Genomic DNA, 15,852 nt, shown 5'->3' on the forward strand with positions numbered 1-15,852 from the left:
TGGAAGCAATTCTGACAGCTGCTTTTGCAATGCGGAATCCACAGCCACTTAAATTGATAGAATGGCTGTGATGAATGGATATATTCCACCGATCTTTTGTATTTGTGCAAACTCTAAATTGCATAACTTTAATGTGACCAGGGATGTTCTTTCATTTGGTCTTTTTAAGCAGATTACATTGGGTTTGAGGGGACAATTCCAGTTAAATTTGTCCGAGAAAGCCTCAAAGCGCCCCGCAATCATTTCATGCTATTCTCTTAATTTCAGAAGATGCTTTCAGCTAAGGCCAACCTTAACTTCCTGATAGGGCATTATTGTTTGAAAAAGTAATTTGTTAAATTACTATTATGACTCTGTAAGTTCTGTATAGGCACGTCAAGGAGGCTTATTCGACAACCTGTGCCCATCAACAACAGACACGTATCAGAGAGGATTACAGCAATTCATTTGTAACCACCTGTGAGGTTACATATGCATCAAGTAGATGTCGACCACGGACCGTTTAAACAACTCCATGTATTCCATTGAAAAGTAATAAATCAGGCACAACATACGGAAGTCGTGCCAGAAATCTGCAGAAATAAGTAAATGATTTGATACCTGTTAATGTATGACCATACCCTGTGGTATGCAACTGCGACAATGATCGTCTGTGAAATTAAGCAAAATGTCGGGGGGGGGGGGAGCCTGATGACAGTTGAACTGCTGTTGTTGTTGGTTTGGGTTTAATGCCATTTCTCAGCGCAGGATAGGCTATACATGGAGTCCAGTATAATTCGTGGAAGAAGAACCTGGAAAACCCCGTAAGAACCATCGGCCTACGGGAAGCTACTGGCAGCTTTCTCACATAAAAACTGACTCGAACCTACGTGGGCAGAGGTGAGGTGGCAGTGATCGGCGAAAGCGACCACTTTAGACCACTCTGTCCCTACCCACCGTTCAGTATTTTAAAACACCTCTAACGCCTGCTTTTGGTGCGTTGAGACAATGTAAACTGCCCCTGAATATTAAAGATGCTATTGGTAATTCGGGTACCGGCCCGTTGATATAAACTCTGGTAACAAAATGAGTCATAGGGTACAAGTTTACCACATACAAGTTTTCTGCACTCTTTTTTTTTCTCAAGGTGACAATCCGTTTCACTGAGCTGCAAATACATGTACATTTACGGTAACAAGCAGAGGTCTGCATCTTTCAGTAAATATTTGACCTTAACCCCAGTGCTTGTTTTCCCACGTGACAGTCCGTTTCATTGAGCCGCGAATACATGTACCTGTTCTGTGCCAAGCAAGGGTCTGCCTCTTCCAGTAACTGTTTGACCGTAATCGTACAGCTTCTTTTCCCACGTGACAATCCTTTGATTGAGCACAAGTGTGGTACAGTGGCAAGTAACAGAGGGTCGTTATTTGATCTTGCGGCACAACTGACGTGTGTTCAGTTGCAACCTTTAATAGATTTCACAAACGTGTAATCAAAGCGTTACTTACGAGGGGATTTCAGAACTTTGTCAGACAATGATTATAAATTCTTGGACTTTGTACCAGATGATATTAGGTGGTGATATTTATAGGGTACTGTGATTTTAAAAAGTATGGACTTAACTTCAGGTTTGAATACATTTCCTTTTGATCGGGTACCCGGAAAACCGATCATTAGGATCGATGGATACTCGTTAGAAGTTTCCTAAAAATTTTACAGCTTGAATTAATGGATTATGGACGTTTCGCCCCATGGACGTTTCGGCCCAGGACATTTCGCCCCACATCAATGGAAATATCGGACATTTATAGAAATTCACAAGCATTACACCAATCTATGGCTTGCTGACGACGGGTAACTGGTTTTCTGCAGTAAATGCACGAAGACATTGTTCGATCTATTGATTTACGTGATATTAAAACAACTAGTACCAAGAAAGAAAAGAAAAATACAATTTATAGAGCCACTGATAAATTTCCATGCAAACACGTGCACGAGCTTCTATATCTGTCGGACAATGCACTTGAAGAATCATAATTTTTATCCTAAAACTCAGATTTTGATATACTAAGATCAAACGTTGTTTATTTATATGTCATTGTTTTTGTTATTAGTGAACGCCATAACACCTGTGCTAAATTGTAATTTCCTTTTCATAAAAGCTTATACGACTTACTCAAAACCCTAGCTGCAGCTTAATTAACTTGATACCACATTTAGTAGATTATTTAAATATGAAGATCAAAGAAGTTACCTGGCTGTAATTAAGTCCTTTGAACACTTGCTGGGAGCAATAGTGAACGCCAGAACATTTTTTTCTTTTTATGACACCAGACAGATGCACCCCTACTTATAAAAAAATAAAGTTGTTTTATATGTGCATGTTTTCTCCAAAGGTATGTCGTTTGTTTACTTTATAAAAGATTTTCGAACGAAAAATTTAAAAATTTTGTCGGGGTATTTATGTATTTCCCTAGTGTAATCTATAGGGTTGCTCTTCCTCGTCCGTTTTTTTTTTTCACCTTACTCGAAATCCCTCTCCATAATTTCAAGTTCACCGTGGCTAGAGGAAGGGACAGCCACTAAATCAAATTATCCATGTTTTATTATTATATTTTCTTATTGGATACAATCCATCCAATGATAATTTTTCATTGTTTCATTATTTTAAATTTAATTTGGGATTTTTATTTTAAATTTAATTTGGAATTTGGGCGAATAAACGGTGTATTATATTTAAACGACAAATACACCATATTGTTTTGTATGATTGATGATGTGTGTCGTTTCTTGCATTTACCATCGTACTGAGAGTGAGAGTCCATACTTTATTTAATTGTACTTCTCCCGACTGGAGCAGACCGTCTCTTTAACTATTTAGAATAATGCCAAAGAATTCAGATCACATGGGACACTTAATTATATTTTTGATCATTTTAAAGTAAAATGAACGTGGTGTAATGCTGATGAATTTCTATAAATGTCCGATATTTCCATTAATGTGGGGCGAAATGTCCTGGGCCGAAACGTCCATGGGGCGAAACGTCCATGTACCATGTGGGGCGAAATGTCTTTGGCCGAAACGTCCATGGGGCGAAACGTCCAGGTACCGAATTAATTAATAGTGCTACTTGTGTGCGAGTCTTTGGTGTGTACGAGAAAGAATAGCGTTCACGCCCAGAAGTAAACACCTGCACGTCTTCTGCACTTGTAATTCTATTTTTGGTTATCAGGGACCCCAGCCACTGCAATACATATAACAGCCGTAGTTAACGTGTCGTATAACTAAGGTTGTTTGGGACTAACTATGCCAATAGCTTCCCAGCCAATAGCTTCCCAGTAAATCATAGGTCATTTAATATTCAGCTCTGGTAATTAGGTCTGTCCTAAGTCAGTCAAAGGAATATTTATCTTTTGAAGAAAACAATCGAAGTATCATTGAAATGTCAAAAGACTTGCGGGTCGAAAAGATGGATAGTACATTAATAGTGGAAATAAATTACAATCAAGTGACTTTGCAATTTTTTGTTAAGTTAACTATTCTGACTTATTTTTTAATGTGTCTTAAAATGTTAGAAGTGTTCAGACTGTCATGCATTGCTTGAAGTAGTTGTTGTTCTAGGGTTTAACGCCATTTTTCAGCACACTGTAGGCTATACATGGCGGCTAGTATAACTGGTGGAAGAAGAACCCTGGAAAACCCAAGGAAGAACCATCGACCCACGAGAAGCTACTGGCAGGCTTTCCCACGTACCCACGATAGCCGAGCCTTGGACTCGAACCCACGCAGACAGAGGTGAGATGGTAGTGATCTGGAACGGTGAGCGCTTTAGACCACTCGGCCACTCGGGGCCCCGCTTGAAGTAGTAGTAGCCAACATAGCTTCACAGTTAAGACATGAAAATACTCTTTTCTTTTTTCTTACCCTTTCCGAAAATCAGAAAATTTCAATGCAGCTTGCAAAATTCAATCTCTTGAGAGGAGGTACAAATTAGTGTTAAATTTTCGATCACAATCAAACTGAATACATCACGCAGGCTTAATTGTTTAAAATATAAATAACATATTTTAATATTTTGCCACACATTCAAAGAGTTGTATATCGCTAAGGAAATCAATCTTTAATGTTTTAAGAGGAACATACACGCCAATAAATCTGTAAAATTATTTATGCATTAGAAAAGGTTTGGGGGAGGGGGCTACTGATATATTTATGTTAGTCAGTTAAAAATAGGCGGATCCGTTTAGGTCGATTATGCCGACAGTATGTTTGAAACTGTAATATCTGGCGTCGTTTCAGAGGTCTTAAACACGTTTTTCACCCATAACACGGAAATATATGGTACAATCACACAGTATATATTAATTTTATTAATGGTTTGTTTTTGTTTTTTTTTTTTGTAAATGACCCGGTTTAAAAACTTTAAAAAATCATCCACCCTACGCACGAATAGTGTTCTCCCTCTTAACTTGTTGTTTTATATAGGATACTCATAGTAATAAATATACTAACTTTAAGTCACTCTTTTGGTAGTAAGTGTAATATTCTAACAGTTTTAGCTTCTTTTATGACAACGCTTAGCAGTCCAAGTCATTGCTTTCAGCTTTGTTACTTTTTTATACTAATTACTTATTTACTTATTGCGTTTTTACTTATTACTTTGTTACATGTGGCCACACATATTAATGAGAAATGGATTCTCTTTTTCTCTAGCACTACTTATGCATCTTGTAATAAAAGTTTAGAAAAAGCACGGTCAACATCATATCACTGCCGTCTGGGCTCAAAACCATGGCCGCCATATTCAGAAATTTTTCCTTAAAGTCAGTCATTTTATGGAGGCTGACGCAGTGAACAGAACAAATTAAGAACATGTGATGAAGCTATGTGATGCAAGGACTCTGCATTGTATATGTGTTGTCTATGCATTTTGTGTCATATGAATACAAAAATAAAAATAAAGTGCACGATTGTTGTATCATCAATATTGCGATGCTAAAACAACGTTATTTTAATAGAAAGAGAGACACGCAGCAATTTCCAATAAAACAAAGAGTTAAAGAAAGAAAGTAAAAACTGTGCTTGACGGTCTTCCATATATTTGTTTGGTAAAGGAATGTGTAAAGTATTAAATATAGTTTTAGTGTCGGATTCAAATACAAATTTTGTTTCGAGAAAGACAAAGTTTCAAGCCACACTATTCGCACAGTCCTTGTTTTTAAAATACGGACTGTGTAATTCATTTTGGTCACACTCAAACTTGATCTGCAGTCTGAAATAGTGTGCATGTAAAGAAGCTGTTTTTTTTTAATACTTAACAGGTTTTAGCAGTTGTTGTTGTTGTTGTTGTAGGGTTTAACGTCATTTTTCAGCACAAGATAGGCTATACATGGCGGCCAGTATTAATGGTGGAGGAAGAACCCGGGAAAACCCCGGAAAGAACCACCGACCCACGAGAAGCTTCTGGCAAGCTTTCTCACATGGTTTTAGCAGTAACAGTTCGGTGAATTTTCTGTGGAATGTATTGTATGACACGATCACTCAGTGCTGGAAAAATATATATATTCGGTTTTCTAAATTTATTTATCAATATTATCAGCATTTACAAGTTTCTATTGTTATAATTATTTCGTGTTTTCAATCGTGGCTCATCAGTCACAAGTTTAGATAAAATGATTAAGTAGCGGTATTGTATGACTTGTTGGCGATCTTGTATGACTTGTCAGCAATCTTGTATAACGTTTTTTTTTAGGGCAAAAGGCGGCACGCACTTTTCAGTGAAAGCGGAGAAAAGAGTGATCACCTTCAGTCTTCGCTCTCACTGCTGTGTAAATATTATTCTGGATGCCTTCCATAATCCCGACAGCTTATGTCATCTTGAACACCTATTCCGCTGTTTTGATGAGAAATAGGATATCAGTCTCAGTAAGTCGGGATGGAATTTCAGTCATTCATCATGCAATCATACCTTACAGTTGTAAGCCGCAGAAAGCTTCAACAGTAGATGCTTGAGTCTTTAGAAGACAATCTACGAATCATTACGAGGCTCTCGCAAGAAGCGCGCGACTTAATGCGTTGTTTCCACGGGAGGGCCAATACTGGACGCTTTACCACGTATTCCAACAAGGTGATGTGTTTAAATATCATGAACACGACAGCATGATAAGAATATGTGGGAGCTAGTACTGAACAGAATTTATGCCTGTTGATAATGTAGAATGAGAGCAAAGTAGCAGTTTTTGAGACAGTGGCCTTATAAATATATTACAGGTTTTATAAACCTTTCGCTTGTTCTAAACTGTTGGATTTAGGAAGAAATCCATGTGTAGTAAGTATCGTTTTTTTAATACATTTTTACATTTTTATTTGTGTCTTTCTTATCATCTGGGAAATTGTGTGAATTGTTATATCATTGGTTCAGATATGCCTTTTGCTGTTCAGAATTCAACACTTTCAACACATTTTTGTCATTTTTATTCGTTTGTACATATATCCATCACTCACACTTTCTGTTTCAGGAGCATAACTTCAAAACTATTCAAGTGATTAAAAAATAGGTACACTTGTTAAATTATGGTCCCGTATGTGCCCTTAAACTATGGTCCCAGATAGATGGGCCCTTAAACTGTGGTCCCAGATGGGCCCTTTTGCTACGCGCAATTCTTCATTTTCGCCATGTTGAATTCTCTGTCAGTCCATCCTTTACCCATACGTTTGCTTTCACATGGCAAAACTTAAAAACCCCTTCAAGAGATCTTTAGCAAATATTGGACTATTTCTATAAAGGTGGTTCCAGGGTCCAGGGGCTGGTGGGGTGGTGGTGGTGGTGGTGGCAGATCATTCTGACTACATTTTGCTGAGGCTGGGAAATATAGATTTCTCCTTTTTCTTGTGTACACTGTACGAGTGTATGAACCCCGTTTAAAATGTTAAATCCCGAATGACTAGTCAGAACATGTTTATTTTTAGTGAGTATGCTCCCGTAATATTTTAATTTTAACAAATGTGAGTAGATGACATATTCATAACAAACAAGAACGTTTTGCATGTAGGAGATGATTCCATGGTATATTTATTATTTTCCCGTAAACTGGGATGTATCTCTTCCTCTTCCCTCTCTGTTGTTCATAGATATATATCACTGTCCCACGATGGCAGCTTTGATGCGAATCCGTTTCTAATAAAACCTCAGAAATTTCTTGACTGTGGAAGTATCATTGTCTTTGAAACTCATCCAGAGTTTAATAAACGGTTTCATTTATGTGTATATTTTGATATGCAGCCAGATTTCGCAACATCCTATGCATACCTTAGCTTAATGCGTAATTTAGACACTTGAACACTTCAACACAGATTGATTGATAGAATGCCAAAAAGTATAATTAACCCAAGACTAAGAATCAGAACCACTTAGCTGAACACTCTGGTCCCTTGATTCTAGGCAAAGAAATGCAAAAGGGTTTCTATAAGAAGAAAAAATAGCTAATATTTTAAAGGAAGAAATTATGCGATATTACAGAATCAAAAGATAGGACTAGACTATTTGTTAGCACGAAATTTACCAATGGTATTCAACGTGAATTTCGGGCAGCAACTGCCGTTATCCATAATCATATATAAGAGGTAATGAGCACAACAATGACGTGGAAAACGTAAATGAACTTGTGTGTTACAACGATTATTTAACGCAACATCGTACCTGTTCACCCAAGTAACGAACGTTTATCACGTTATCGATGAAGTTTATTTGACCTTGATGTTGTATTACTAGTACTATTATCGACATAATGCGAAAGTGACATTCCACAGCCTCATTTAAGTTCGCTTAATGTATTGACCTTGCATAGCCTCATTTATGATCACTCATTGTACACTTGCGTTAAGTGGAACTTGCATAGCCTCATTTAAGTTCACTGAATAAATTTTGTACACTTGCGTTAAGTAGACCTTGCACAGCCTCATTTACGATCACTCAATGTTTTTGTACACTTGCGTTAAGTGGACCTCGCACAGCCTCGTTTATGATCACTCAATGTTTTTGTATACTTGCGTTAAGTGCACCTCGCACAGCCTCATTTATGATCACTCAGTGTTTTTGTACACTTGCGTTAAGTGGACCTTGCACAGTCTCGTTTATGATCCCTCAATGTTTTTGTACACTTGCGTTAAGTGGACGTTGCACAGCCTCATTTATGATCACTCAATGTTTTTGTACACTTGCGTTAAGTGGACCTCGCACAGCCTCATTTATGATCACTCAATGTACACTTGCGTTAAGTGGACCTCGCACAGCCTCATTTATGATCACTCATTGTACACTTGCGTTAAGTGGACCTTGCATAGCCTCATTTAAGTTCACTGAATAAATTTTGTACACTTGCGTTAAGTGGACCTCGCACAGCCTCATTTATGATCACTCAATGTTTTTGTACACTTGCGTTAAGTGGACCTCGCACAGCCTCATTTATGATCACTCAGTGTTTTTGTACACTTGCGTTAAGTGGACCTCGCACAGCCTCATTTATGATCACTCAATGTTTTTGTACACTTGCGTTAAGTGGACGTTGCACAGCCTCGTTTATAATCACTCAGTGTTTTTGTACACTTGCGTTAAGCGAACATTGCATAAAGTTCACTCAGTGTTTTTGCATACTTACTTTAAGTTTACTTTGTTTAGCCTCTTTTTTGTCACTGAATTCATTTGTACATTTACTCCAAGTTAATCTTGCAAAGCCTCTTGTGATCTTTGAATATTTGTTATAATCTTGGGCTACAAATGGCAGTTTTTAAGCACGAATTAAATGCCGTATCCACTTGCTCAGTATATAAAAATTCGTATTAAAATTACACAAGCGAAGTCCTAAAGGTTCATATTTTTGGATAGCTGTAGTAAAACAAAACATAAAAATATAGATCACTTGACCTGACATTTCAATGTAAGTTCATAGGAAAAGAAGTTTATTCACCCCAACGACCAATATATAATCGCCCAATATATAATTGCATTTTTCATGTCCGAAGGTCAAATATTTAGAAACAAAGTGCTGTTCACAGTGCAGACACAAACCATTTTTCCATAGGTGATAATTCTGAAGAAGAAAAAAAACCAATGTACTAAACAAGTTGGTGCAATTCAAAATATTTGTGATCCAGGCCGTTTTTTGAGATATTCTACCTGCCTAGAACCCGTCTCTACATCTGTGGGTGGCTGGCTCGGCTTCCTAGACGACCATCAGTATTTCACTTTCTACGCACCGTGAAGTTCCGGGAGGTGTACATGCCACTCCTCGCATTCAAGAACAACACAAGCCCGAGACACCTATTTCACGAATATATCCATATCTTTCATTCGTAAACAATAATATCTGGATAAAAATCACATACTAGAAATTTGTCAGGGTCCAAGCTAAGCTGACTGCGTAGCCTTAATTGAAGCCATAGAATGTGTTTACACACTTGCACCTTTTAAACATCAGGCAACCATTCCTTTCGATTAAAACCAGTCTTGAAGCACTCCTTTGATCGTAAATGATTGAAAGCCAATTACAGGCAGTCGATGGCTTTTTTTTTTTTAAGAACCCTTCTTCATAGTTGAAAGTAAACAAAGAAATAGAAAAGCATGGCCCCATAAGCAAAGGTGTTAGGCGTGCTCACATCCTGTGGACATACGTTTCCATTAAGATCATTCGCGTAGAATTAGCCTAAGGCCCGTGTATTATCATTTTTCTCCGTTTGACCTCCTTTCTCAACTGTTGATGTATAATTTCTCAAAACAGATTCATGTTACCGTATACTCTTACGCTTAAATCGGACCCATCTGCAAATACCAAAGATCCAGATCTGCCATTGCATAATGCGCCTGGACATACGAAGTTTGCCGATAGATCCTTTTTTAAATCAGCATATATATATATATATATATATATATATATATATATATATATATATATATATATATATATATATATATATAATTATTATCATGACTTTTTCTGTATAATCCTGAAAAATAAACGTAATATTTTGACAATGTCTTATATAAAGAGAACATTAAAATTAATTGCTTTTATAATTCCATTTCCAATGGGCTGTAATCCTTTGTAAGACACATACACCAAACACTCTACAAATCATTGCCAATATGTTATGTATATCGTGAATAACTAATGAAAACAACAGTAATCTGAATGCCCCAAAAATAATATTCTGAAATACTAACCCGTGCCAACATTTGTGTTGTATGTAACGTAACTTTACATATCACCACCCTGAATATGCTAGATAGGGGTGGATGGTAGGGGGAAAATAAAGAATGTATTTTGCTGGGTAGGGGTGGATGGTAGGGGCAATTAAGAATGAATTTTCGAGGTAATATACTTTTCTTTCCTATATTTGGTCTCCTCCCTATCTAACGTCAGAGACTGTAATTTAATGTTGACTTTGAACTTCGAGATCAAACGTATCCGAAAATTTACCAACGAGTAATACGTCAAAATTTTGAGTGTGACGACTTTACTCCTCTCAGGTACTCCTGCAAATTTTGGCCTTTTGATTTGAGGTAACTGTGATTATAGCAAATAAGCTTCAAGTTAAAGGCTCGTACATGTAAACCTGTATGATATCAATACCATACAGTAGCTGACGAGTATTTGTGTGTTTTTTTATTTTTTTTTTTATCTTCTCCATTTGTAAATTTTGCCTCCATCTCTCAGCAAGATTATACCTTGCAACATTTTTTTTCTGAGATGAGAAATGATTCTGCCAGCTGGAAAAGGCACCTAGTGCCGAAAATCACTCAGCAGTTAATGTGTGCATGTTGTTACAGTACCAAACATAGACAACCTATCACGTTACATTGCCCTTTTGATAACCTCTGCTGCGCTACCTCAAGTTGAAATTTCGTTGTATTGGCATGGAGAAGAAAAAAAAGAGACGAGACGTAAAAATATAATAAAATTGCACCATATTATTTGGCTACTGATAAATCTTTAAGAAATGTTATCGCGGTTATTTTTATTTTATATTTTTCTATCCCATCATTTTGCAATTATTAAACATATTCACAAAACCAAGATCCTTCGAAGTGAGGTCTGGTCAGATATAAATTTAACTTAATCTCTCTCTCTCACACACACACACACACACACACACACACACACGCACGCACGCACGCACACACACACACACACACACCGAACACGTTTTGACTTCATTTTGTCGTCATAGTCGATGCGTCCTCGAAACATCAATGAATAGCAGGTAATGTAATTCAATTCCCATACAAATTCCCAAAGAGTCTACAAACTTACAAAATAAATTAATTCGATTGAGTAAACGAGATATTAGGGTTGTCCGTTGGAATTTTCAAATTTAAGCATTTTCATATCTACTTTTATGTTTTTCCAAGACCGTCTCACAGCTTTCTTTGCAGACTGTCCATATATCTCTAGTCTCAATATGGCCGTATCTAATTTTTATGGTACTTTAATTTTCTATACTAACTACTTTATACAACAGCTATTCCTTTTTGTTGTTGTTGTTGTCGTCCCATTTAGCTGTACCATATATATATATATATATATATATATATATATATATATATATATATATATATATATATATATATATATATATATATTAAAAGCTTCCAAATCTGGTCCAACGTTAAGTCACGTGGTAATAAGGCGCTTTGTCATATCCAAAATGGGAACATAAGCTCTACATTTGTGGTTGAAAAGATGACGTTACTCACCCATAATATCAATGGACGTTACGGTTTCAGTACATGAGCACTGTAGTGTGTTGTTTACAAAAATTAAAATGCTCTGTAATATATCTTTTTGGAAGTTTTACACTAATTTTTGGCATATTTTTGCTTTAATGTAAGCTATCTACTAACAGCAATTACACTTAATTACAAAGTATAATCTCTGCTGTGTTCATTTTAAGTCGTATGATCAAAATTCATGGTGTAATAATCCAGCTTGGATCATATGCCTTAACAGTATGAACTGTGCCTGTACTATTTCCGTACAATCGGTAAAATGCATTTTCCGTCAAGATGTATGTATTCAAGTTGTACGACATGTAACTGCGAAAATGTCACTGTTGGTCTCTCAACTCCATTCACCATACTTTTTATTTTAATTTTACATTTATGTTTTTTATAATCATATTAGCTTTTGTGTAAATATTGTTTTGTTTTTTATACTTTGGAGCACAATACGATTGATACTAACGGCAAAGCATTTAGGCAAATGGTAAACTCGACAATTGCACGTGGCACGAAGCTCTCTAACATATAGCTATCGCGAATGGTATCCAGTCCAATGCTGTTGCCGTAAATAGCGATCTTACAAATAATTAAAAAAATTTCTATATGTTGCTATAACAAAATTTGCTTACATTCTTATTTCTAAATCATTAATGAAAGTATACTTTAAGAAAAAAAGACTGAAGGAAAATTGCACGGCGCTATGCCACTATAACCAGCTGAAGATGATGACCTGTTTTTATGATCTAATCCTCTTGACTGTTGACGTTTTGTAAAAAGTGATCCGATAACTGTTCTAGATAATACAGGTATGTGGCATTATAAGGAAATACGGTTATGCGGTGGTGGTACAGATAGAGGTGGAGGGAGGTGGGGAATGGTAAATACATCATCAGACACAAATCTCACAGTCGTGTAATGTGTTATTGATGTTACAGAGCAGCGGCAACCGTTCCTCTACATATAAACTACACGAACAGATTTTTCGCAGTTTAACTTAGTCGTGATAAGAATGCATTAGAATAGTGTGTTGTACGATAATATTTAACATTCTTAGCATAACTTTTATTTGCAACAACACGAAATAATTAATTTGACAATAAATGTTTCTTATTCTCCTCTCTTCTTCATCTTCTTTTTCTTCTTCGTATTCGTGGTAGTAGTAGTAGTAGTAGTGAAATGAGTGCCCCAAAAGACCGCAAACAAAAAGAAATAAATAAAAAAAGCAAATCAAAACAAACAAATTAAAATCTCCAGGGCATACATGTCAAGCCCTATCGTCGCTAACCAACATCAACACAGTTTCACATTGACCCTATAAACATGTAGCAGAAATAGTGTTTTCCGCATGTGTCGTCCTGAGGCTGAAAGATCTATCATGCGCTGAACATGGCGTTAATCCCAAACAAAAACAACAACGTTGCCTATGGAGACTTCTGATTATTCACAACTGTCTTGCTAGATAAATACAACGAGTGATCTGGTTTGCCCACTTTCTTCCAGCTGTATCGAATCAGCGACAGATACTATTGGCAAGGGTCGGTGTGAAATGAAATGGATTGACGATCCTCTTTGTATGTCACATTGGTCCTAATGTCAACATGGTGAAAAAAGCATAAGGTCAACATGGTGAATGAATATGTCGCATAATGAATTGTCTTTGATTTGTTGTGGGAAATCCCAAATATAAAGAAGACCCATCAAGAGATAAAAGAAAAATAAAAAAAAAAAACTGCTGCAAACACGTAACCAAAACATGAACAAAAGTTTGCCGCCTCCGCCGCAGGAAAGAGAATTACAAAATCATGCTATATCTCGTTTCTCTGCCAATGTTGGCGCTAGAAAGATTGCACTGCTCGTTCAGGATAGTTGATTTAAACAGTATTTATTTCAAACATCGTGACAGCTAGGCCTATTAAATAAAGGATTGAACAATAAGCTTAAACTTATTTCATGCTCACTCTTCATGAACACTAATCCTCGCTGAGAGGATCTGACTGGTGTAGGAACAAAAGACAACAACTAAAGAAATATTACTAGAAAGTCGTGCAAACCATATTCTGAAAAACATTGCTACATGCAAATAGACAAGCTACGAAAAACAAATGGTGCTGGGATGAGTTGGTGGGGGGATTACGTGGATTTTAAATTAAACTCAGATGATGTATGTGAGATACATAAACATACTCACCAAAGGTCATTCCAGGAAAGTCTGAAGACATAAAACAGATTGAATATCACCTCGTTTGCTTGATGAGATTACAAGGGGTTACCAAATCTTAAAGAAAATGTTTAGCCGCTCTTGTTTCACCTTATGAACAACTATTGTTTAATTGGAATTTATTTCTAAATAGCTCATTGTTTAAGCCTTGAATGTAAAATTCGTACTAATCTCTCACCTTCATAGAAATTTTCTGGGACATTTCTAAATTCCTATTTAAGTATAACTTAACGGAATACAGTGGTGGTTTGTTATTATTCTGCAATGGGAGATTTCTTTCACTTGTATACTCTGGTAAAATGACTTTTGATACAGGTTAGTCGTAATAAAGGCGTTTGGAGGCAAGATTTATCACGATGTTGTCTATTACTTACATGCTGGACACATTGGTAAAAACAAGGCTCACGGGTATCTTGGAGTCACACCACGGTGTATCTTGGAGTCGCACCACGGTGTATCTTGGAGTCGCACCACGGTGTATCTTAAATAAAGCGACCATGTTTTTATAGCGCCTTATTTATAGTCTTTTCCATTGGGGGTGGGGTCCAAAATTATGGTATATAACGTAGAGTCTATTGCTCCAAAAATGAGTCTTCCTGCTTCAGTTAGAAATTTTCTAGTTCATCTGTTTTATACTGACTGTTATTGTCACAAAGAATATTCCTGTACTCCAAAATTGATACTGACCATTTTTGTCTGCAGGAAGGAAACTGTTGCATAATCATTTTATTCACCATAAAAAAAAATCAAAAAAAACAAAACATTTTCTTTAGTTTGCCAAGACTGTATAAAGTATTATTGCGTGATATATAAGTCTCTCAACAATCTTACTGCAAAGTTAATCTACAACCTAATAAAACAAAGATTATCAAATACTGAAACGTAATCTCCAATCAACAACTCATAACGAACCCCAGATTCCACATTCGAAAACCAACTGTTTCAGAAGATCTTTCATTATATCAGCACCTACCTTTAAGGAAGGGGCCCCGAGTGGCCGAGTGGTCTAAAGGGCTGTCCGTTACGGATCACTGCCATCTCACCTCTGTCTGCGTGGGTTCGAGTCTTGGATTCGGCCAATGTTGGTATGTGAGAAAGCTTGTCAGTAGCTTCTCGTGGGTCGGTGGTTCTTTCCGGGGTTTACCCGGGTTCTTCCTCCACCATTAATACTGGCCGCTGTGTATAGCCTATCGTGTGCTGAAAAATGGCGTTAAACCCTACAACAACAACAACAACAACAACAACCTTTTAGGATTTCCTTATCTCCGATGATACGCAATTCAAATTTCCCCTCTTCTTTGAAAGCCTCTGGTGATACGCAATTCAAATTTCCTTCCTTCTTTTAAAGCCTCTGGTGATTCGCAATTCAAATTTCCTCCCTTCTTTTAAAGCATCTGATGATGCGCAATTTAAAATTTCCTCCCTTCTTTTAAAGCCTCTGATGATACGCAATTCAAATTTCCTCCCTTCTTTTAAAGCCTCTGATGATACGCAATTCAAATTTCATCTCTTCTTTTAAAGCCTCTGATGATACGCAATTCAAATTTCCTCCCTTCTTTTAAAGCATCTGATGATCGCAAATTCAAATTTCCTCCCTTCTTTTAAAGCCTCTGGTGATACGCAATTCAAATTTCCTCCCTTCTTTTAAAGCCTCTGATGATACGCAATTCAAATTTCCCCCTTCTTTAAAAGCCTCTGGTGATACGCAATTCAAATTTCCTTCCTTCTTTTAAAGCCTCTGGTGATACGCAATTCAAATTTCTTTCCTTCTTTTAAAGCTACTGATGATAACCAATTCAAATTTCCTCCCTTCTTTTAAAGCCTCTGATGATGCTCAATTCAAATTTCCTCCCTTCTTTTAAAGCCTCTGGTGATACG

The 15,852-nt window shown here is 36.7% G+C and overlaps 1 protein-coding gene across 1 annotated transcript in view; it reads left to right on the forward strand.

Moving 5' to 3' along the window:
- Nucleotides 1-5,971: 5,971 nt before the first annotated feature.
- Nucleotides 5,972-15,852, forward strand: part of LOC149798377 (proteolipid protein DM beta-like) — a 220,189-nt gene continuing 210,308 nt past the window's right edge. Inside the window, exon 1 of the mRNA XM_089963553.1 lies at nt 5,972-6,308. Within this exon, the coding sequence (XP_089819679.1) occupies nt 6,302-6,308 (7 nt within the window). The 5' untranslated portion in view covers nt 5,972-6,301. The remainder of the gene's footprint in view (nt 6,309-15,852) is intronic.

Source organism: Sinohyriopsis cumingii, chromosome 6 (genome assembly GCF_028554795.1).
Source record: "Sinohyriopsis cumingii isolate HCF-2022 chromosome 6, ASM2855479v2, whole genome shotgun sequence".
Taxonomy (NCBI): Eukaryota; Metazoa; Mollusca; class Bivalvia; order Unionida; family Unionidae; genus Sinohyriopsis; species Sinohyriopsis cumingii.